The sequence below is a fragment of the Dreissena polymorpha genome, chromosome 3, assembly GCF_020536995.1.
Source record: "Dreissena polymorpha isolate Duluth1 chromosome 3, UMN_Dpol_1.0, whole genome shotgun sequence".
NCBI lineage: Eukaryota > Metazoa > Mollusca > Bivalvia > Myida > Dreissenidae > Dreissena > Dreissena polymorpha.
This window is the reverse complement of record NC_068357.1, coordinates 41,674,808-41,697,182: the sequence shown is the minus strand read 5'-3', so window position 1 is coordinate 41,697,182 and position 22,375 is coordinate 41,674,808. Positions and strand designations below refer to the sequence as shown.

Below are 22,375 nucleotides of genomic sequence, written 5' to 3'. Positions count from 1 at the left end.
ATTTCGTGCACATTTTGTCGAGACAAAGAGTCAACAAAAGATATGAGCATTTAGATTTAAAGTTTTATGGTTATTCTAATTCTGGCAGTGTGGTATCGGAGGAGACATCCCGCAGTCCAACAGATCTAAACTTTACAGACCACAGATCTGGTTTATTAGAATACATTGTGGGTGCTTTTTATTAAGTTACTTAAACGTGAGACTGCTAGCTATAGGCTATCTAACCCCCCTTAATATTTTCTCAACGGATTGATGCGATTTGGAAAAGTGGCCTCTGGGGGCGATAAAAAAAACGGAATTCTGGTTTAACCTGGAAAACTTTTACCCATGAATGTTTCTGTAGTTCTTATGTTTTACATTTTTCAGTTGTTTTTGTCAATTTCACGAATTTTCTTCTGACAGAATGACCTAAGGTCTGACAGAAAACTCTGTCCAGTCAGACCATATGTCTGACAGAAAGTTGTTGAGTTTCAGGAAATCTGCAATACAAACGCTAGCTTGTTCACATGGTTCGTTAAGAAAATACTAAATTTGCTATGTCATAAAACTGCTCCTGTGAAAGTTTTATATCTTAGTAGATACAGAGATATAAACCTGATGGTCAGAAACCTCATAAACCTGCATGTACAACAAGTGATTTAATTTTGCTAAATCAATGGTCAGTGTTACAGTCCTTGACTCGACCAATGATAATATTTTTCTATAATGGTTTGTTGTTAAATAAGACCCTGATCATGAGTATAGATGCTTAGGTATGATCAATCATGAGCGTGAAGTCCCAAGCTTTGGGTAAGCAGCTTACAACGAAGAATGTAGAGGGTATCTATAGAACTATGATTTTCCGTTAGATTTTACTAAATTGGTTTGAAGTAATCTTGAGCTGTGCAAATTCAGCATACTCAGTGCCATTCAATTAGATATCTGATATAGAAATTTTAAAAAATGGGCAAGTTTTTGTACAGGTCAAATGCATAAAGAAAATAGGTAAACAGGTCAAATCTTTAAAAAACACACCTTACCTTTCTAGGGGCAAAATTCATGACTGAAGTTGAGTTGATTCAGAATGTTCATTTTGACCACATCTTAATGAATTTGAATCTATGTCAGGTGTGTCCAAAAACTAAGTAACCATTAGTAAAATCTGTAAACAATTGTTACTCTACAGGAAACAATTATTACCCAGTCTTGAAGAAGCTTGTTAATAATATTACTCTTTACAATATAAAAGCCAAGTGGGGTCAAAAACTAGATCAACAGGTCAAGTCTTCAATAATAGACATCTGCAAACACAGGTGAGGGCTTAAAGATCATCAAAGTGCTCTCGTTTCATCTGAATCTCATATATCTTTTCAGCGTTCATCAGAAAACATAATGCATAGAAAAACTGACAACACTTCAAGTTCATGGATTAAAGGGTAAATTGGTGAGAAAAAAAACATACCACAGGAATACCAGCCAATTTACTGAGTTGTTCTTTGAGTTTTTCCACATCCCGTCTTGTGTTGTCTAGCTGGCGCTGAATGTAACTGTTAGGACGAAATCCTTCCCTAGCGGTGTTTTTCAGTTTTGTCTGCACCCTTGACAAATTGTTGATCAAAGTTCTCCATCTCTTGGCTAATCCCAGTACATATTTTACTAACTTCCACATTACCCTTGGAGCCAATGTGTGAACCTACAATATTTATTACATCTTACTCATTAATAATGTTGAATAAATTTGTACATGAATATTAAAAACTGAATTTCATACACCTTTATTTTTTTGGAAATCATTCTGAATAAATCATCATCATCATCATCATCATCATCATCATCATCATCATCATCATCATCATCATCATCATCATCACCACCACCACCACCACCACCACCACCACCATCACAATCATCATCATCATCACCACCATCACCACCACCATCATCATTATCATCATCATCATCATCATCAAATATATAAGATCTACATAGTTAATGTTAGTGGGGTTTTTCTGCATTAATTTTCATAAAATTTAAGATTTTGTTATGTTAAAAGTTTCTCTTCTTTTTGCAACCACCAGTTAGTTTCTTTGGGTACTTTGAAATTGATGCATAAGTAACCAAAGATGGGCAATAAAAGGTCATTATAAAAGGTCATCATTTACCTTATTAATTTTAAGGTCTGTTGTCACCTTGTTGACTGCTTGCCAAAGTTTGTTGTTGGAAGCAGATATGTGTTTCAACCATTTCTCGAACGTTTTCTGCTTTTGTGAGAGCTTATTCGTGGCAGTTACGAAGTATTTGAACTGTTTAGTGATATTTCTACCAGAGAGGGCAGCAATCAGTTCAGACTGAAGTGAGGACCTGAAGGTCCGAAGCCATCCAAATTGTGCGTTGATATCATGGATTTTTTTGGTCAAGACACTTAGCATCGCTCTGTGGGAGTTCAGAGCTGCGGTATTTTTTATTGTGTGGGATAAGATGCCTGAAAAAATAATAGAATGTTAAGAAAACTGATGCAGTATGTGAAGCAAGGTATGTTTGTAAAACATGAAAGCCCTAGCAACTAGTAACAAGAGTTCCGCGGTCGGAGATGACCGCATTGAAGCCGGATTTTTGATTTAAATGACAGGAAAGTACCTTTCGTGTTTTTGTCAATGCAATACTTAAATTACTGAAATATTGTTCAAAGGTCAAAATGAAATGTAAGTACTTTTCAAGGCATGAGCAAACCTTGTGTTATGTTTTGAATGCATGCATATACATGAACAACAATAACATTTAAGGTCACAAATATGAACTTGAATTGACAATTAGGAAAGTTTGATCTCAATTTTTTTATTAGCAAATTAGTAACATATTGTTTGAAGTTTCCATCAATTTCATTATGTCAAGTTTGAAGACTCTAGGTACAAGCATACCAAAGTTTTAACATGGAATAAGAACTTAAACATTTTTACCTACCAAAGTTATAAGAACTTTAACATTTTTACATTCAAGGTCACAGTGACCTTGACCTTAGAATGAATGACCTTGAAATGACCAGTGGTCATCTAAGTGTGCTCGCAAACCTTCATGTCAAGTTTGAAGACTCTATGTCCAAGCATACCAAAGTTATAACAATTTTAACATTTTAACATTTAAGGTCACAGTGACCTTGACCTTCAAATGAATGACATTGAAATGACCAGTGGTCATCTTCTAGTACTGGCCAATCTTTATTTCAAGTTTGAAGACTCTAGGTACAAGCATACCAAAGTTATAACATGAAATAAGAACTTTAACATTTTTACATTCAAGGTCACAGTGGCCTTGACCTTCAAATGAATGACCTTGAAATGTCCAGTGGTTACTTACTAGTTCTGGCCAACCTTCATGTCAAGTTTCAAGACTCTAGGTCCAAGCATACCAAAGTTATAACAACTTTAACATTTTTACATTCAAGGTCACAGTGACCTTGACCTTCAAATGAATGACCTTGAAATGTCCAGTGGTTACTTACTAGTTCTGGCCAACCTTCATGTCAAGTTTCAAGACTCTAGGTCCAAGCATACCAAAGTTATAACAACTTTAACATTTTTATATTGAAGGTCACAGTGACCTTCACCTTCAAATGAATGACCTTGAAATGACCAGTGGTCATCTGTTAATCCTGGCCAACCTTCATGTCAAGTTTGAAGACTCTAGGTCCAAGCATACCAAAGTTATACCATGAAATAAGAACTTTAACATTTTAACATTCAAGGTCACAGTGACCTTGACCTTCAAATGAATGACCTTGAAATGACCAGTGGTTACTAACTAGTTATGGCCAACCTTCATGTCAAGTTTCAAGACTCTAGGTCCAAGCATACCAAAGTTATAACAACTTTAACATTTTTTATATTGAAGGTCACAGTGACCTTGACCTTCAAATGAATGACCTTGAAATGACCAGTGGTCATCTGTTAATCCTGGCCAACCTTCATGTCAAGTTTGAAGACTCTAGGTTCAAGCATACCAAAGTTATACCATGAAATAAGAACTTTAACATTTTCGAGCACGCCGCCCGCCCGCCCCCCCCGCCCCCCCGCCCGCCCGCCCGCCCGACAACATCAATCTATAAGCCGAGATTTTTTTGAAAAAAATCCGGCTAATAAATGATGTGCAGGTATTTTTATCGTTTGCATGCCCCTCTATGCTTAAACTTTGATCTCTAGTTCTAAATACTGGTATGGACTTTCTTCCCAGGATAACCAGCACAGAGGAATAGATAAGATGTTTATCTTAGTATAATACGCATGAAAAAATAAATTAAAACCTTTCAAAGTTTATGAGGTCCTTTCCAAGGCAGAAGCTACATTTTGAGTCGGATTATGCCCCAGCACTTCACGAAAGTTGGGAGGAATTTGAATTGTAGCTTCAATTTTCAGCTATTTTGATGCTAGGCCTATCCAAATTGATTTGTTGGTCTATGGATTTTTTCTTTGAAAAGGCGAGCGAAAAAAAAATAAAAAATTGAAAACAGGAAAATTTTCGAGCAAGCGAAGAGCGAAGAATAAAAAACAAGATATGTGTTTGTCAGATTAACACTATGTCTCCTTTGCGCCGCTTTGAAGCTATATATTTGACCTTTGACCTTGAAGGATGACCTTGACCTTTCACCACTCAAAATGTGCAGCTTCATGAGATACACATGCATGCTAAATATGACGTTGCTATCTTCAATATAGCAAAAGTTATGGCAAAATGTTAAAGTTAATTGGAGCAAACACACAAACAAACAAACCAACAGACAGGGCAAAAAACAATATGCCCCCCCCCCCACACTGTAGTGGTGGGGGACATAAAAATCACATTATGATAAAAAAATATTGCATAAACAAGCGATACAGGTTAAAACAGCTATATTTTACATTCAAATTATTCTTATACAAAGAAAAGAATCTTTGTACAAACAAGCAATAATATATCTACGAGCTACATGTAGATACTTTTCAAATAAAAATGCACTTAAATTAGGTTTCAGCACTTAAACTTTAAAATGTAGAACACAAGTCTAAAGCTAGTGTTTTCATATCAGGAATAGCATTAAACATCTAATGCAATTAGTAAAAAATGTTTATACTTTTATATTAAATAACTTTGCCATGATGATTCTGTGCTGTTATATGAATTTGCAGCAGTTAAAGCTTCCGATATGATTTCATGTCTGAATGATGCTACAGCAAATTGACGTTAAACGATATGAGGTCGATGTTTATCAACCTCATATTTATAGGAGTAAGTTGCATATGACCTTTGACCACGAAATATAACCATATCATTGAAGTGAGGGGCACATGTCTACCTACTGCTGCTTATATTTGTTCAAAGTTTTCAATAGTGAAAGCTGTGAAAAGGTAGACCATGTTGCAATAGCACTTGAAGATGGAAAATCATCAAAATGATAATGACAGACAGTCGGACAATGGCCACAGTACAAAGAACTTTTTTGATGTTTCTAAAATACACACACCTAGCTGTAAAACATGTTCCGTCAACCATGTATTTTAATACTTCGATACTGTGACTGTGAATTTTTGATCGGGGTGGATCATCTCCAGATTTCTGCCACAATAAAATGGACAAAAATATGCAATCCTAGTGCAATCCTGCAAGGCATGCTATGGCTTAACTTAGCAGGGCTAATTTAGCAAAGCTCTATTTATAAATTTTATTCAAACTTGACAGGGATGCGGCATAACTAACATTATGTCGATAATTGGCCTTTTTTAAAATTTCCTATTACAAGGTAATACACAAAATTGTTTTCATCAAACATTTTAGTGGCAACTGGCTAGTCTCTCCATCCCACATTTCATCTTTAAGATGCACTTGCCCTTTCTCAATTTTATTCTTGACATAAAAAAATAAACTTTTTTTACTGACTTCTTCTACTTACCATTTTGTTTTTTATTTGAAACAGCAAATTTATCATCAATGCCATTTTTCATTAGCAGCATGCTGTGCTTCAGATCCTGCAGGGAAGACAATTGAATAGGTTAACTCACCCTGGAGTAGAGCAGCCAGGCGAACAACACACTACCTTACTAGCTTATTGTTAAAGCTGGGACTTCTAATTCAAACATATACATCAACCTGCATGGAAGCAGCTAATTAAATAAGCTTAAATAACATGTGGGACTTATTTAATTAATATTGAATATAGGATTGACTGACAGTATCTAAATCTATGATGACTTCAATGTTTTTCATGATGATTCAGTTTACTTTGTGCATATCATATGTGTCTTAGTCATTCAAGGTTTGATTGTTTGTATGCCCACTTTGAATTTGCAACATCTGGTATAAGCAATTATACTTTTGCCATGACATATTGAATGATATTTTTAATAATTTTGCAGAAATGTCCTTGATCTTAAGTCCCTTGTAGTACCTGTCTCAATGCCTCAAAGGTTTAGGTCATACTCTAGTACTTTAAGGTCAAAGTTGACCTTAAACAGTTTCAAAGTTCCTAAATACGCCATAACTTGTCAATATAATGAGGGATATTTCAATAACTTTGCATAAAAGTAAACCATCTTGACATCAGGTCGCATTTAACAACCACTTCCCTACCACAAAGGTCAAGGTCTCGCATTTACTAATTCAAATTTGACCATAAAACAGCTTGAACATACTGTGTTCAAAAACGATTAAATAACTAATGTCCTGGATAAAGTTTTCATATTCATATTCATTATCCCATTTGTGAATTAAAGGTTACAATTGTGAGAAACATGGTAGCTATAAATTCACACACAATTAAATAAGTTATTAAAATTTAAAAAAAAATCACCAACCTTCAGCTTATCGAGTTCTCCCTGAACTTTTGTGTACTTTTGGAGAAGAATTTTGACTTCTCCATCTTTACTAGGGACAGCAGCAGCCCCTGAATATTCAGTACAAACATGTTTTAAATATTTCTATCAAATAAAACAAGCAAATTCGTTGAATTGATATCCCCTGCCAATATGCTTCTGGACACAAAAGTATTACATTTGACACTCAAAAAAGCATTTTTTCAAGATACAAAGGGCCATTACTCTGTTATTAACTGATGGTGTACAATGCCATTTCGTGTGTATCATCCTCTTATCCATATATATACTCATACCAAGTTTCATTGAAATGCGCCAAAGCACTTCCAAGATATGGCTCCCGATGGACGGACAGAAGGACGGACGGACAACGCCAAAACAATATCCCTCCGCCTATGGCGGGGGATATCAATACTGACCTTCTGAAACATATAAATTGTTATTCCTAAAGCAACATTAAATTCATAAAAAAATAATAACTTTCCCATGATACAAGCGTAAATCAAATAACCTGATAACATCAGGCATTATAGCTGCAAATTCCGCAAGTAAATATTAATTAGGATTGAATGTAACATACATAAATTATTTCCTGAAAACCAGGCCCAAAAAAATAATATTCTGTCACAGCAATAAACATGCTTTGCATGTGTTTATATAGTCTGAATACATGTATCCCGGAAAAAACTACTTTTTGGAAAAACCCACTAATCTGCTGGTACAAATAAAGCTGACCCATTTATAATCCTTTCAAAATAACACACTGTATCAATCACCATGATTTAAAGTAAGCTATCATTGGTTGATATAATGGACCAGCGTTGTTTGTACTGGGGTGATTAGTGGGTTTTTCTAAACTTGTGCTTTTCCGGGATAAGTCTATTGAATTACTTATGTATCTTTGCAGGTCATGTTTTTAATTGCATTTTAGCCCACAATGTTTTTTAACAACACCATCTACAAATAACAATCGAATGAAACATGCATTGATAAACTTATCATATTGTCCAACAAGTAAATAATTGTTAATATTGATAGCACGAAAACAAACATGCTTTTTTCACATCTTTATATGGATTGAACAATAGATTTAATAGTGGGTTTTTTTGCCCAAAATTACAGCCTCTTACAGGCTGTTTCCAAATTGCAAAAAGTAAAAAAAGGCTGTTTCTGAATGGCAAAAAGTAACATTTTTTCCCTAATATCTGACTAAAATTTTCCCAAAAATATACCAAACTTTTTCAATAAACTAATTAGTTGGTTTATTGCGTTTACTATAAGCAATTTAATTCCCTAGCACTTACTAATATGAATTTTAGAAAGCAGTAACTGTTTTACATGCACTTATAAACAATTGATATACTGGTACTGTTACTTATAATCATATTTAATTTGTAATTTTCCCAATTGCCTGGTCTATCACACATTTTTCCTAATAACAAAGGAACAGGATGTAAAATATAAAGCTAAAAAAAATCACTGGATTATCACACTTTTACTGCCTTATAATCTAGATATAGGTAAGCCACTTATCAATTATAATAGAGCAATAAAACATTAAATGTAATGGACCATGTCATTGTTATTTACCTAGAGAACAAAATTTTACAAGACTATAGCCAGGCAATATTTGTCCCCTACGGGCTCCACCATTGTCAGAAATAAAAAATAAAAATATTTTTGTTTATGTATTTGTTGCCATAGCAACCAGAATTTTTTACGTAGGAACAAAATGAAATAACATGCATTATGTCCATATTGCCATCTATTCATGTTTCAAGTTTCATTAAAAAATATTAAGAACTTTAAAAGTTATCGCAGGATCCAGAAAGTGTGACAGATTCACAGACTGACGGACACACAAAGCGCAAACCATAGGTCCCCTCTGGTGAAACCGGTAGGGGACAATAAGCAGTCAATCATTGATGAAACAAAAATTGGCAAGAACAGATCCACAAGAGAAGCATGACAGTCAGTCGCAAAATATCCTTATAATGTATCAGTTACCCACAATGACTTATCCTGACATCTGAGCTAGAATGGTGTTTCCATAGTTGAGTTTTGCAGAAATTAAACATACATTTAAATTAGAATAGCAATCATTTAATAAATATTTGAAAACAAACATTTTTTTCCCATCCCTCGTAAATTTTGGATTGGCTTTCTCAATAGGGCAAATTTATTTATGATGAAAAACCTGCTACATTCCTTGCATACAAGCCATAAAAAAAAAAAAGCTTCGCCAACATTTGAAGTTCAATGACTGCATAATACGAAACAACATTTACCAGGCATCTTCTTATCTCCATTTAAAGAAAAGTCAGGCTTATCTCGTCCTGACAGGAGGCAAGTCCCTGTTGTATTTTCAAACTTGAAAAACCGGCATGTTATATCCTTCTCCGCCAAACATGCCTTGGCACAGCTTTGCAAGGTAGTGTGATGACGCTGTAGCACATCAGCAGTGGCTGCTTCTAAAAGCAGGTATGATATGTTTAAATACTAAGTGACACTTTTGTGATCAAGGCCTTTGCCATATTTAAAAGCCCATATTTGGCTACAACAAAATGCTTAAAATAAATATTTTACCTAAAAATAATTTGGCATAAAATTCCCCAAAACAAAACGTTATAAGGGTTATTCTAAATTGCCCTTTTTTTTTAAACCAGATTTTGTTTGTGTCATAATCGGCATGTTACACTTTATAATATACCTACATTTAATCTTACATATAGACCATTTCAGTTATTCGCATTTACTAGTGTTATGTTTGTGTCCCTTAGCCGTGTGTGACATAATTAGGTGATACAAAAATCCACCAGAGTGAGAATTGTAGTGTCGCTGATAATATCAATGTCTCTAGCACTATATATGCGTATTCGCACAAATATTTGATTGAATATTGTATTGAAGCATATTATAGTTTTGCTTTTTGCATATTTCATTTAAGTACCGTATTTTACCATGCATAGCGCGCAGTTTTTTACCTTCAAATTTCAAAATAAAAATTCAGTGCGCGTAATACATTGACACAGCGCTTTCCTGGTTGCTAAATTGCAAAAAATCCATTTCGTAATCGTAAATCTTCACAAGTGCCGCCATTTTTTTTATTGCAGAAAACTACACCCTATAATGTTATAGACTGAAGGGGCCGTTGTCGAAACAACAAAAAGCGGGAAAGGGTAGGAATGAACGGGGTAGTAACAGTTTTGACAAAAATTAAAAGATGAAAAAATGTCTTTGTTGGTGTTTTCACACTTCTTCATTGATTGTTCATAAAAAAAAATCGAGGTATATCGATCCCTGCGTCGTCGCGGTATTGTTTGTTAAAGTTTTTGTTGTCATGAAAACTTGTTGATTTACAACGCAAAACGTCTTATTTGAACTGACGCTAATTATTTCAATCAAATTTTTTTCAACTTCGCTTTTGCTTTATTTTGATAATTTAATCCAAAGTTTAATGTTAGCAATTCTGAGAGTTCGCACTCTATGTGAATTGACAGTTTGACGTCATCAAAGGAAAGCCGCTTCCTGTCTGAAGCAATAAAGCGACAAGTTTCTCGCCGACAAAATTGGCTTCTTTTGTCTAGCAATCAACATGCCGAACCAATCGTGTGTTTGTTCCTCAATGGCAATCGTCCAATTAAATAATAGCACGTGCAAAACTCCGCCTTCGAACCTTTTGCAGAGAACGGAGGTGGAGTTTAACGGTTAATTTAGCAAGTGTTATACGTAAGTTGAGTTCCAATTTGCCGAAATTTCTCGGCCCTAAGCATTGAAACGACGAAAACATTTATCAATGATTTTCCGATCTCTGCATTAATATGCTACCGTGCGAGTATACTACGTAGGTTACAAACCAACAATAGAGATATAGACTCGTTTTAATTTCTTTCAACAGAAACAAACAAATGATATTTGTCTAATGGCTTTACGCCGATAACGCCGATAACGCCAACTGTATGGAATTGAGCATTCGGGTGTATTGTTTGTCTCACTATAAATACTGATCAACTAGAGGCAGCGAAGGCGCGAAATACCGGGTCAAACTGGATTTAATGGGGAGCATCTCTTAATGGGGAAATATTTAAGTCGATGAAAAATAAAATGGGATCCACGGATGATTTGCGTAAAATTGGACATTGCGATGTTGCGGGTCTGCAGAAGACTATGTCATACGATGTTGTGAGCGGCAGGTAATGAAAATGTTCACTGTTCAAATGTGAGGAATAGGTAATAGTGGTTCGAATTAAACGCGCAGGGGTCTTGAAAAAACACGCACAGTGCGCGGCAATAAGGACATATACGGTGTTCTCGAGAGCATAATCTTAAAAAATGTCGAAAATATAGTGTTATGCAACCCATGCTCCTGATCATATAAACGCTCCCTACTTTAAAACAAAAAATTAAGCGCCTGAATAACTCAGATTAAATGATTGCGCAATATAAGAATGGCAGCCATTTTCAGCCCAATTTGCAAGTTTTTGGTCTTGAATTCTTTTTTTTCTCCATTTTGGCTTTAAAAAATCGCATGAGCGTTATACATGGGAGCGCGCTATACATGGTAAAATACGGTATGCTGCAGTGTGCAAAAAAAATAAACATTTCATTCAATAACTTTGTGTGTCGCATATGATTTGAGGGCTTTTTATACCCCTTTGGGAACATGACCTATACCATTCAGGGATCGACAAATCCACTCGCCTGCTCGTAATTACGAGTAGAAATCAGCCCCGGGCGAGTGAATATTCCGGCAGTGCTCGTCCTGCAGGGCGAGTGGCATTTCTGACCGAAAAGATTTAAATATCAAGTTTAAAAAAAAAATCGCCAAACAAAACAACGTTTAATCGGAGATTCAAAATCAACTGGATGTTGATAATTGCACACTGCGCTAAAATTAGTCCTGTTTCCGTTATGCCCCGATACTTGTATGTTCCGTGAATGTATCCTATACAGTAAGGTATACGGTCTTTCAATACTGCTAAAAAAATCGTCTAAATTCTTCACATCTTTAGATTTAAAGAGTGGATTTTGGCAAGTTTTAATGGACGAAAATTGGCGAAAAAGGCCTTTTGTACACACAGTGGCTTGTTTAAGTTTAACAAAATGCCTTTCGGACTCTCCAATGCTCCTTAAGTGTAATCATAATGATCGTGACCATGAGGGCAAAATGAAAACAAACACGTTAAAAGTGTGTTAAAACAGCTTATTAACTATATTGAAGTTCATGAGTAAACACTGACACAATAAATCACAATAAAACATATTAGTTAATGATTTATTGCATTTTTTCAATAAATTGCAGGGCAAGTACATATTTCAGCAGGGCAAGTGGAAATTCTTAGCTACTCGCCCTGCAGGGCAAGTTGCTGACATAAATGTAAAAAAATAAAGTTCTTACAAGTGGAAATAATATAGATGTTTCTATTTGCCAAAACTTCAAATTTTATGAAATAGTTAATGTTTCAAGGAAATCTTTTCATTCAGTATGAAAAAAATAACCATGACTGACAGAAAATTTGTTCATGTAAAAAAATGTACAAAATATTATAACAAAATATAGGATTAAAAGAGACATGTATATTATTATCTATACATGTTATGAGTTATTTGGGTTATAGAGAATGAAAATTATAACTACTTTGTGCATGATAAACATCTTTTATATAAAAATATTTTTGATAAAATAAGAGTCAAAAGGTAGTGTAAAAAGAGTCTTGAGCATGTTCAGTTTTATTTTAAGAAGAATTAAGGACTAGTCTGTATACAAACATGTTTGTCATTTAATACCATGGCATTAAAATCAATGTCCAAACTCTGACCTACTTATTTTGCATAGTTTTTAGATGGTCGCTTTAGCAACCGTCTAAAGTGCTTGATGTGAAATTCAGGTCGATACGGCCTAGGTATGATTAACCCAATACCCCCTTGCGTATCCGCGCAAGAAAGAGTTGTATAATTTATGCAAGAGGTTTGAGTTCTCCAATTATGTGTATTCACAAATGGAAACAATATATTAATATCGTGTTACATTCAATATTTTCGAACGGTGTTTTATAGAAAATAAAAAATGATCGTATTGTACATGTCGCGGAGGAGATTGTTTATGAATGATTAAAATAGTCCACTTTCTGCTGCGTGTGCGTGACGTAGAATTTTCGCTCAGCTCATTCACAAATCTGAGGCTGGCGATAAACAAAGGTGAGTCCGTGTGAGAATAACACAATAGTATAAGGTTACGCTTGTTTATATTCACAGGTCTCAATTAATAATACGTTGACCACGAGTTCAACAATTATTACAGGGATACGATAGACAACATAAAATAAATGTTTCATTATTGCTGAAACTGTTAAAAAACATTTAAATATAACAATAATATTCTCTAAAAAAATGTAGTCTTGCTGTTTTGAAATAAGGTTTGAAATTTTGTTTTCTAAATAACTTAATTCAAAACAAAAGTTTAATTATAGTGTTTTTTACTTGTTAGTCGCATATTTACCGCAGTATTATGCGTGTTATAATAGGCAAACCATACATTAATAAAATTCAATCTGCCTTCGCACATAGAAGGAATGGGTCAATTAGGTGCTGCGTTTCCTTTGCTTACTTCATTTAGAGGTCAATTATTTACGTAATAGCAATCACAAGGCTCCGGCTTCAAAGGAATTGCGGAGTGTTCTTACATAATAAAAGTCGTAGTCGCATGGTATTTGCGTTTTGCGTCCTATTTGGTCACGTGGTTCTTTTTTTTTTCGCGGGTGTTTTGGCATTCATGATATGAGGCTATTAATAGATGTGCCTGTCGATAAACAAAGGAAAGTTTACAGCTTATAACAACGCAATAGGTTACGCTCTCGCATACAACTCAATTACGTAGTACAGGTCGTAAATTGAGAGATTTGGGAAAAAGTTGACGCTTATTTATATTCTCAATTTATAAAACGTTGAACATAAGTTCAACAATAACTTCAGCGATACGATATACAAAAAAAAGTTTCATAATTGCTAAACCCGAATATAACAAACAATTTATAATAATACGAATGCAATAGTAGAAGGTTAGTAGAAGGTTAAGCTTGTTTATATTCACAGTTCTCAATACATAGACAGTTGGATATGAGTTCATCAATTACTACAGGCATACTATAGGCAACCTCGAAAATGCTTTTTAATTGCTTAAACCAAAAACAACTTAATATATTATATTAAATATATTTATAACAATAAATGTCTTTTCAAAATGTAGTCGGCGTATACGCTGACTTAAAAATAAAGTTAGCAATTTACTTTTCTAAATAATTCAATACAATTAAACAAAAGTTAAACTATTGTGTTGTGTTTTTCACTTGTAAGCTGCATATTCACCGCATGAAATGTGTGTTAGCATTGTCAAACCACAAATTAGTGTGAGTAAATAAAAAATATACTACGGGAGAGCACTTCATATGTGTCCTCATATGCCTTGTTATGAGTATCTTTCTTCACTATCGAAATATATCGTATGTTTATATTTGATTTAAACGCAGTTTTCTTTCGACACATTTAAATCACACGTCAAAAGCGCCGTCATGCGAAAATGGGTCTTATGTGTTTCGGCAAGCGTTTGTTAAACCCAACATGTGCTTTTGCGCAGTCAGGCCATAGGCGATGCTGTTCGCTTTAAAATCACTCAATATGTTATGTTTCTACTTACCAGAAGGAGGGAGAGCTGAGTGGGCTATTTATATGATGGGCGCATATGGAATAAGACGCATTTTCGCATGACGAGGGTCATTACAAATCTCATTGCGAATTGAAAATGCCACATTTAAGAACAATGCTTTTTGATACAAAATTGAATTGAAAATAGCAAACTTGTTAATTATGGCAGCCTATCCACACATTACGGAATGATTTCCAAACGTGCTGACCAAGTACGGCAAACATTGTGGTATGATAATTAAACGATTTTCTCTTATCGTGACACTTTACTATTTCGCTAATGATTGTTTTCTCATCTTGGAGGCGAAAGTGAAATTCTGCGAGATGGATTGTAACGCGTAATTGTAACAGGGCCACAATTTGTGTCGTTTGAGCATACAGAGAGTAGTCCTGAATTTCTTACACTGAACAGTGCTACATCCTTTGAATGGAGCACATACGCAGTGATGTAGCAAAAATTCAGAGGTTGTATCTCGAATCAGCTTATTAAATATTCGAAAATATTCATGTGTGTCTGTTGGCGTTATGTAAAAGTCACTAAGATGAAAACTGAAACAGCTACGCCTAAAAGCGCATTAGTGCTCTATACCTATGTTTATGTTAGCATGTTGACACCGTGTGAAATGCTCGGGTAACAAGTAAAGCATAAACAGCAATGTTTATATACTTTTATTCCTCCATATACAAGATATGAAGATTATTGTATATTTTGAATTTGTATATGGTGTCAAAAATCAAAAGTTTTGTACACGGAACTTTCATTATGAATTTATATTCTTGGTGAGTTAGTCATTTGATATTAGAAAAAAATATTCCTTTAATATGATGGTAACTGCAAATTTTCTTTATATTAAGTTATCATTACCATTTTCATCATACTTTCTATGCTTTCAGAACTTCCAAAAAGCATGTTGTTTTTATTTTGTCTTCGTTATTTCTATGAAATAATAAGGATGATAAAAAGTGCACACAAAACTTGACCCGTGCGCTATGACACACACTTTATAAAGTTGAATGGCGTGTGTTCATTAAAAACTTGCGATTGATTTTCAAAAATGAATTGCGTGTTAAATTATGCAATAGCGAACATCTTCAGTGCCTTCAGCGCTTTGATTGAGATATGATGTCAGGAATTAAATCACTAAAACTGTGACTGTTGGGACAAAAATGAGAAGTTACATATGAAGTATCAGTTATTAGTGTAATGGAGGATAATTCTTGCTCTTTTATACATTTACACAATATACTGTTCTATTTGGCAGGAAAGGACAGTAATCTTGTATTTTAGTTTTTGAAAAAAAAAGTAAAAAAATGCAATATTATGTTGCACTTCCTTCTGAATTTATTGCCATTTTATAATTCAGTATTTAATCAAATGTACCAAGTAGATCTATATTTTTAATTATTTTATGCAAGATGAAAACCAAAGCAGTAAGAAAAAAAAATTATTACCTGATGTCTTATATAAATGATAATTAATTATTTTTTGCTATTTCCTTGTAGAAAAAGAAATTTGCAATGTTTTAAACTGTTACCGGTGAATATCGAACTGTTGACCGGTCAACAGTTTGAACTGTTGCCCGCTGGAATAATGACGTCATTTCGTCAAAAAAATGACGTCATTATACACTTAAACAATCAAAATAATTTATTTTATCGATTACTGTTGTGTGTAAATAAAATTTTAGTTTGCTGTTATTTCTATGTTGGAAATTTGATCAGGTAATAAAACACTTATTTCATGGATGCTTGGTGAACAGTCAAAACTGTTGTCCCTCGGTATCAGGGCTGACATTTGGAACTGTTCGGCCTCGGGCAACAGTACCAAAGTCATCCCTGATACCTTGGGAAACAGTTTTGACTGTTCACCGCGCATCCATGAAATAAGTGTATACTGTTTAAATATTTAACCGTTTAGTGTAAATATTTTTAAAAACTAATTAAATATATGAATGTGACTGTTCAGTGTTGGGACATGTTCCATTGCATTAAGACCATTATTTTGTGTGTATTTATGCATATTTTACATTGCAATGTAACAAAACTATAATAACCGAGGTTTGGGAATCATATGGACCACAGAGTATTACATTTAGGGTCCATTAAAATTTTGTGATCTGTGTAAAGTAAATAGACCGTGACTGTTGGGACAAAAAGTTGCTATAGTTAGTATGATGAATTGATAAACCTGAAAGGTCAAAGATCAGTCTTATTCTCTCAATGGCTGTTCAATGAAGACAATGACATGCATGCTTATAAAAATTTAGGGTGTTGTTAAAGCAGAAATAGAAGCACTTTAAACAGCCGTGACTGTTGGGACAAAAACCCTGACTGTTGGGACACATATTCCAGGCAATGTACAGTTGATACTTGTCAGCATATAAGTTTCACTGAAATATGTATACCTCTGTTAGGGTCTTAAGAATAGGTTAAGATAGCTTTTTTCATAGAAATCTGCTATTGTTGTCAAACAGTGAGCATTAGAAGTGACACACTGTCAAACCGTGACTGTTGGGACAAAGTTAGTGCATTTTAGGACACAAATCTCCAGAATACATGAAATATTATGACAAAGGTTAGGATACCATCTTTAGATGGTGCCTAATTTCTAATGAAATAGATAGGTTACATACATTTAGAGCTGCCTGTATTGTTTATTTCATGCAATATATAATAAAGGTATGAAAACGCTCTTTTGGCCTCAATTGAGTAATTTTTTTTAACACGTGTGTAGTACAGGTCAATTTGTTATCTCCCTTTTCATATAACATACATTTACTTCTTTGTGTGAATTTCGTCCTCTCGCCAGTGTTCGTTCACCCATGAAAGCTCGGGCAATTGTGGTCATGTCCAATCGTTATTTAGAATTGAACTGTTGCAAAATTTTCATTGGTCATTCAAATGTACCTGTTGATTTCATAATGATATTACTGACCACGCTTGCATTTGCCAAGATCTTCTAGTGGACGCAAGTCCATAGTCGTTGTTTTATTCCAACCTGGTGAGTTAAACAGTTTTCATTTATTGAACATTGTGTATTATTGCATTATGAAATGTGTGTGAATTAGTTTAATTAATGAGAAGTTCATTTAATTCATATTTCGTAGTATCGTTTGTTTTGTTCTGTTTGTAAAATATTGTCATTGTTTTGTGTAGGTCTTTTCCGTCATGGCTATATTGGTCAGCGTCAATAAATACAATTAAACCTCCACGGCTTTGATTGAATGATGTGCCCCCAAACTCCACGCCCACTACACGTTAAATTAGAAAATGCTTGTTTTTTCTCTCGGAAATGATTTTCTTAGAAAGACAGATAGTCTTGCTACAGTATAAATACAAAAATAATTTAATATGATACTCGAATATCTTTTAAAATGCATTTCTTATTTACCAAAAAATGAATGTCACGCTAAAATGGCAGTTTTTTTGCAAGTTTTGGCAACTTTTAAGTTTCATAATTTTCAAACGGGTTGGCTGATTTATTTGAAATTTTTAACACAGAAAGAGTAAAACGTATTGAAATGAAAACAGAATCAGAAATATGATTGTAACAAGAAACTTTCCTTAAACATGCCTTCAAAACCTGGCCTCACTGAAAAAAAGGCTTATTTTGCTTTAGGCCATAAGTAACAAGAAATATCTTAAAAAAAGATATACGGCGTAAATAGTTTAATGAATGAGATCAAGGATAGCGAATGTCTTTTTCTGTGCAGTTCTTAGCTGCATCACACGCAGTACGGGATGTTACGGGGAGTTTTCGCGGCTTATTTTACATTATAACATATTGCTGGTCATAAACCTATAGATACAAAACAGAAAACCAAAAGAAGAATGGAAGTGAAATTTAAACATATGAGTCAACCGGCCACACGAGAACAAACCTGTTTTAGTGGTCTGTCGGGCATTGCTATTTGATTCGATTATTAACAGTATCGAGAATCATCGTGCTCATGCTTAAAGTGATATTATGGGCATTTTGCACTGTTAAATTGAGCTGAAAAGAATTAACAGGTCAAAATAGTTAGTTAAAATGTGGTTACTGATCAATTATCTGCAACTCACCTTGCTACCAGTTGTTTATAAAAATATATTTTATATTCGATATTCTTACGTGACCCACCCAGTCCTGTAAGCCGAAATGATCCGTAAAACAATATTGTGTCTTTGTGTCGTATGAACAAATCTGCACTAAAACTAAATTTAGGTTCAACTCGCATGATCAGTTGTCAAACGAAAGTACGGTTAATATTCAAATGCATTATTTTTCTCTTTCTGGTATATTGTTTTAGTATGTTGATGCTGCATTAATTACTATAAGTGTATATGAAGTAGAAACATCAAAAATAATCAACGATTGCGATAGACACCTATAAACTGTTACATGCTCATAATATCACTTTAGTACATTAGGCAATATGGTGGAATAATTATTGTTAAATTTATTAAAAATAATATTTATCATTGTATTGTTGAAAACACATTAAGAATCTATTATTGACATACCATAATTATATTGCTGAATATCGTCTTTTAACATATTTCTGGTCTAAAGAAAATTCCAGGTAACCTAGTTCACGGATAGCGTCTTTATTATATAACGATTATTTTACTGACCGCGAACTCCGGTGATGACCTGTATATAAACTCTGAATGTCCGCGACTTGACCCGAAACCTCGCGGGTTGAAATGCAATTCTTTAAAGTGAGGCCTCGCTTCCACTGCTCTTTATACTTTTACATGTTAACATGTTGACAGGAATATGGAAGTAAGTACTAAATATGAGAACATAGCCTTTTAAGTATAAACGCTTTTGCGCTGGTAATACTCTGAAAATAAAAGGTGTACGCACAAACTGTATTGATGTCGAGAATTGAGTGTAAAACTGTTCTATCTATTAAGCCTTTTCATTAGAGATAAAATTGTTTCATACAGTAAAACAGTGGTACAAAGACGCGGATATGTTTCCAATGTTCTGGTGGTATACTCAAATCAGCCAATGGAATAAATGAAGTGTATTCATTCGTACCTAGCCGCGGGAAATTTTATTTGAATTTTATTGGACACTTACAAAGGTCAAGTCAGGGTGAAAAGCTGGCTTATGCAGCTTACGCCGAAAAATTAATGAATTTTTTAGTAATGTTATTCAGGAGAAATGATATGAATGAAAACAAATCAGGAGAAATAGTCATTTAACTTACAAGTTCTTTTAACACTCAGAAATCTCTTTCTTTATAGAAGTTCAAAACTAAAACTATTAAATGGGGATTCTTAGACTGGAGTGGTAAAAAAAGGTATGTTTTGCCATTGGGAACATACCCAATAAAGGCTTTAAAGGGGCCTTTTCACAGATTTTGGCATTTTTTTAACTTATTCATTAAATGCTTTATATTGATAAATGTAAACATTGGATCGTAAAAGCTCCAGTAAAAAATCAAGAACAAAAATGAAAAAAGGAAAAGAACATTGCCCGGAGCAGGTTTCGAACCAGTGACCCCTGGAGTCCTGCCAGAGTCCTGAAGTAAAAACGCTCTAGCCTACTGAGCTATTCCGCCGAGTATACAGAAATGACGTATTTTATACCTTATATAAGCAATCTTCGTTGTTTTACAAAATTTAACGACAAAAACAGAACTCTCCAAATTATTTAATCGTTTCGCGTTGCAACGCTTTATAATTTTTAGGTTTTAAAATCGTCAAAAGATGCATATAATGGCTATATTAGAGCATGGTTAATGTTCAGTATTACTGTTTCCTCACAAATATCATAACTAAAACGAAAACTTACGAATCTGAAACAACTTTTTTCAATTTTGTCAATTTACCAAAGCGTGAAAAGATCCCTTTAAGGTAGCGCACCCCTAATGGGCACATATGATATCCAAATATAATTTAATTAATTATTTTCCTAATCAGCATCATTTCACTGAATTACATGCAAATTTGTAGGTAGGCTTTCCATGCTTTTTAAAAAAATATACCGATTTTTTCAAAACCACCCTCACGCTCAGCTTTTGTCCAGTTTATTTTCACCCCTGGGGTATATAAAAGTTCCATAATTCATTCAAATTTCCAAATATGGGCATGCAGTTGGTGTGTACAGATGCAGTAAAGGTGTTTAAAATTTAAACAAGATGAAATAAGTATTCTTTTACAGACATTTTTTTTTTTACAAATTTTTATCTATGGAACAGCGCCATGAAATGTAAGTGATTTCCGCCAAGTAAAAATTGGCTCGGTTACAAACAAAGTGTCATAAAATTCAAAATAGTATCATTAAAGTTATATTTTAAACTATTTTTTTTTATAGGAACACTATATACAGCAAAAATACCAAGAAATAGACAGATTTATCGTTTACTTTTTGAAATAAAAAAAAAAAATGCAACATGCATCATTCGTATTTTCAGCAGTAAATTACCCAATTTAGCCATAACGTTGTTTTAATTTTAAAAATTGAAGGATGTGCATACAATTTTCAACATATTTAACAATAAACAAAAAACATAGCTTATATGCTATATTAAATCAAATTACGTTAGAAAAGAAATAAAACGCGTCACAAAAAGTATGCGATTACGGCAGGATTCGAACCTTTGCTGGAAGATCCCAAAAAATTACTAGTCCATCACCTTAACCACTCGACCACGACAACTTCACATCAGTACAAACTTAAATTAGATATCCATAAATAAACAGGTAAAAAGGCTTGTTGATCTTTGAAGAAATCACGAAATCTTATTGTTCAGATGATAATCAAAGTCAATATTTATAGTGAAAATAATGTTATCTAAATAAATAAGGTAAACACATATCAAAATTCGAAGTTTGAAAAAAATAAAATGCATCTCTCGGAAATAACCAATCATTGAAGATCGGCAATGAGCGTAAAATAAATCGCGGGAAATCATTAGAGTTGCTCTACCTTAAAATCAGCAGGAAAAAGCCCTTGATTATAAGTGGCATAAATTTATCAGGAATGCTATGAACCAGCGTAGTACCATTAGGTCTAACCAGATGGGTAACAAAGATAGAAAGCACAACAATACACGACTGTGATTGATACAATATTTGCTTTTTTTTTAATATGATATCACTATAAATACTCCTAGTTTTATTATAAATATATGTGAATTACATAAACATTGGTAGCATGAATAGATCCATGACAATTATTCAGGTACCATAACCACAATCTCGTACATTTCGATTCAGTACAGAAACCCCAACAGGAATGCTTTACATTTAAGCTGTCAGTGACATTAGATATGTGTAATGTTAATTTTGTAAATATGTATTGTGTATTCCTAACTCAAGTGTTCAGAAAGTGGTTTGATCCAAATATGATCAATATTTGACATGTCAGGCCTTGAGTCTAAATTTTTTGACAGGGTACCCGGAGGGAACCCTACTTTCAACTTTTGGTGGCCCTCACCCAAACTAGGGAGTCCTCTTGTTTCAACACACAGCTACTCTCAGCGTAAGGGCAAATAAGTACAAGAAGCATACTAGTACACATTTTAATTTCCTATATTCAATTCTGTTGCCATTTAAAGCAGACCCATTAAAAGCTCATAACCTTGTCTTGTAAACTTTTGATATCATGTTTTTCATCAATATCATCAGCATCCCCATCCTTGTCATAATCATCTTCAGCATTATCATCTTCAGCATTGCCCTTCGCCGCCAGAACTTAGCGTTTCGGAAGTTCTTATTATAAACTTTTAAGAAATAAAAGGTAATTACGCGCATTCAGGGGTTTCACTGGCTCAACAAAACTTGTTGCAACTTTTTCGCGCCGTGAAAACTGTCGATTATTCCAACCTTATTAATAAGAACAATCATATAAAGAAACCTTA

The 22,375-nt window shown here is 34.0% G+C and overlaps 1 protein-coding gene across 50 annotated transcripts in view; it reads right to left on the bottom strand.

Annotated features, from left to right (window-relative positions):
* The window catches only part of LOC127873833 (uncharacterized), a 433,898-nt gene that overhangs the window by 382,636 nt on the left and 28,887 nt on the right, over window positions 1-22,375 (bottom strand). For all 50 annotated transcript variants that reach the window (XM_052417848.1, XM_052417841.1, XM_052417850.1 and 47 more), the window contains exons 2-6: window positions 9,107-9,289; window positions 6,801-6,889; window positions 5,900-5,975; window positions 2,142-2,461; window positions 1,442-1,672 (exon numbers count right to left, since the gene is read on the bottom strand). In XM_052417848.1, coding sequence (XP_052273808.1) covers window positions 1,442-1,672; window positions 2,142-2,461; window positions 5,900-5,975; window positions 6,801-6,889; window positions 9,107-9,289 — 899 coding nt within the window. The remainder of the gene's footprint in view (window positions 1-1,441; window positions 1,673-2,141; window positions 2,462-5,899; window positions 5,976-6,800; window positions 6,890-9,106; window positions 9,290-22,375) is intronic.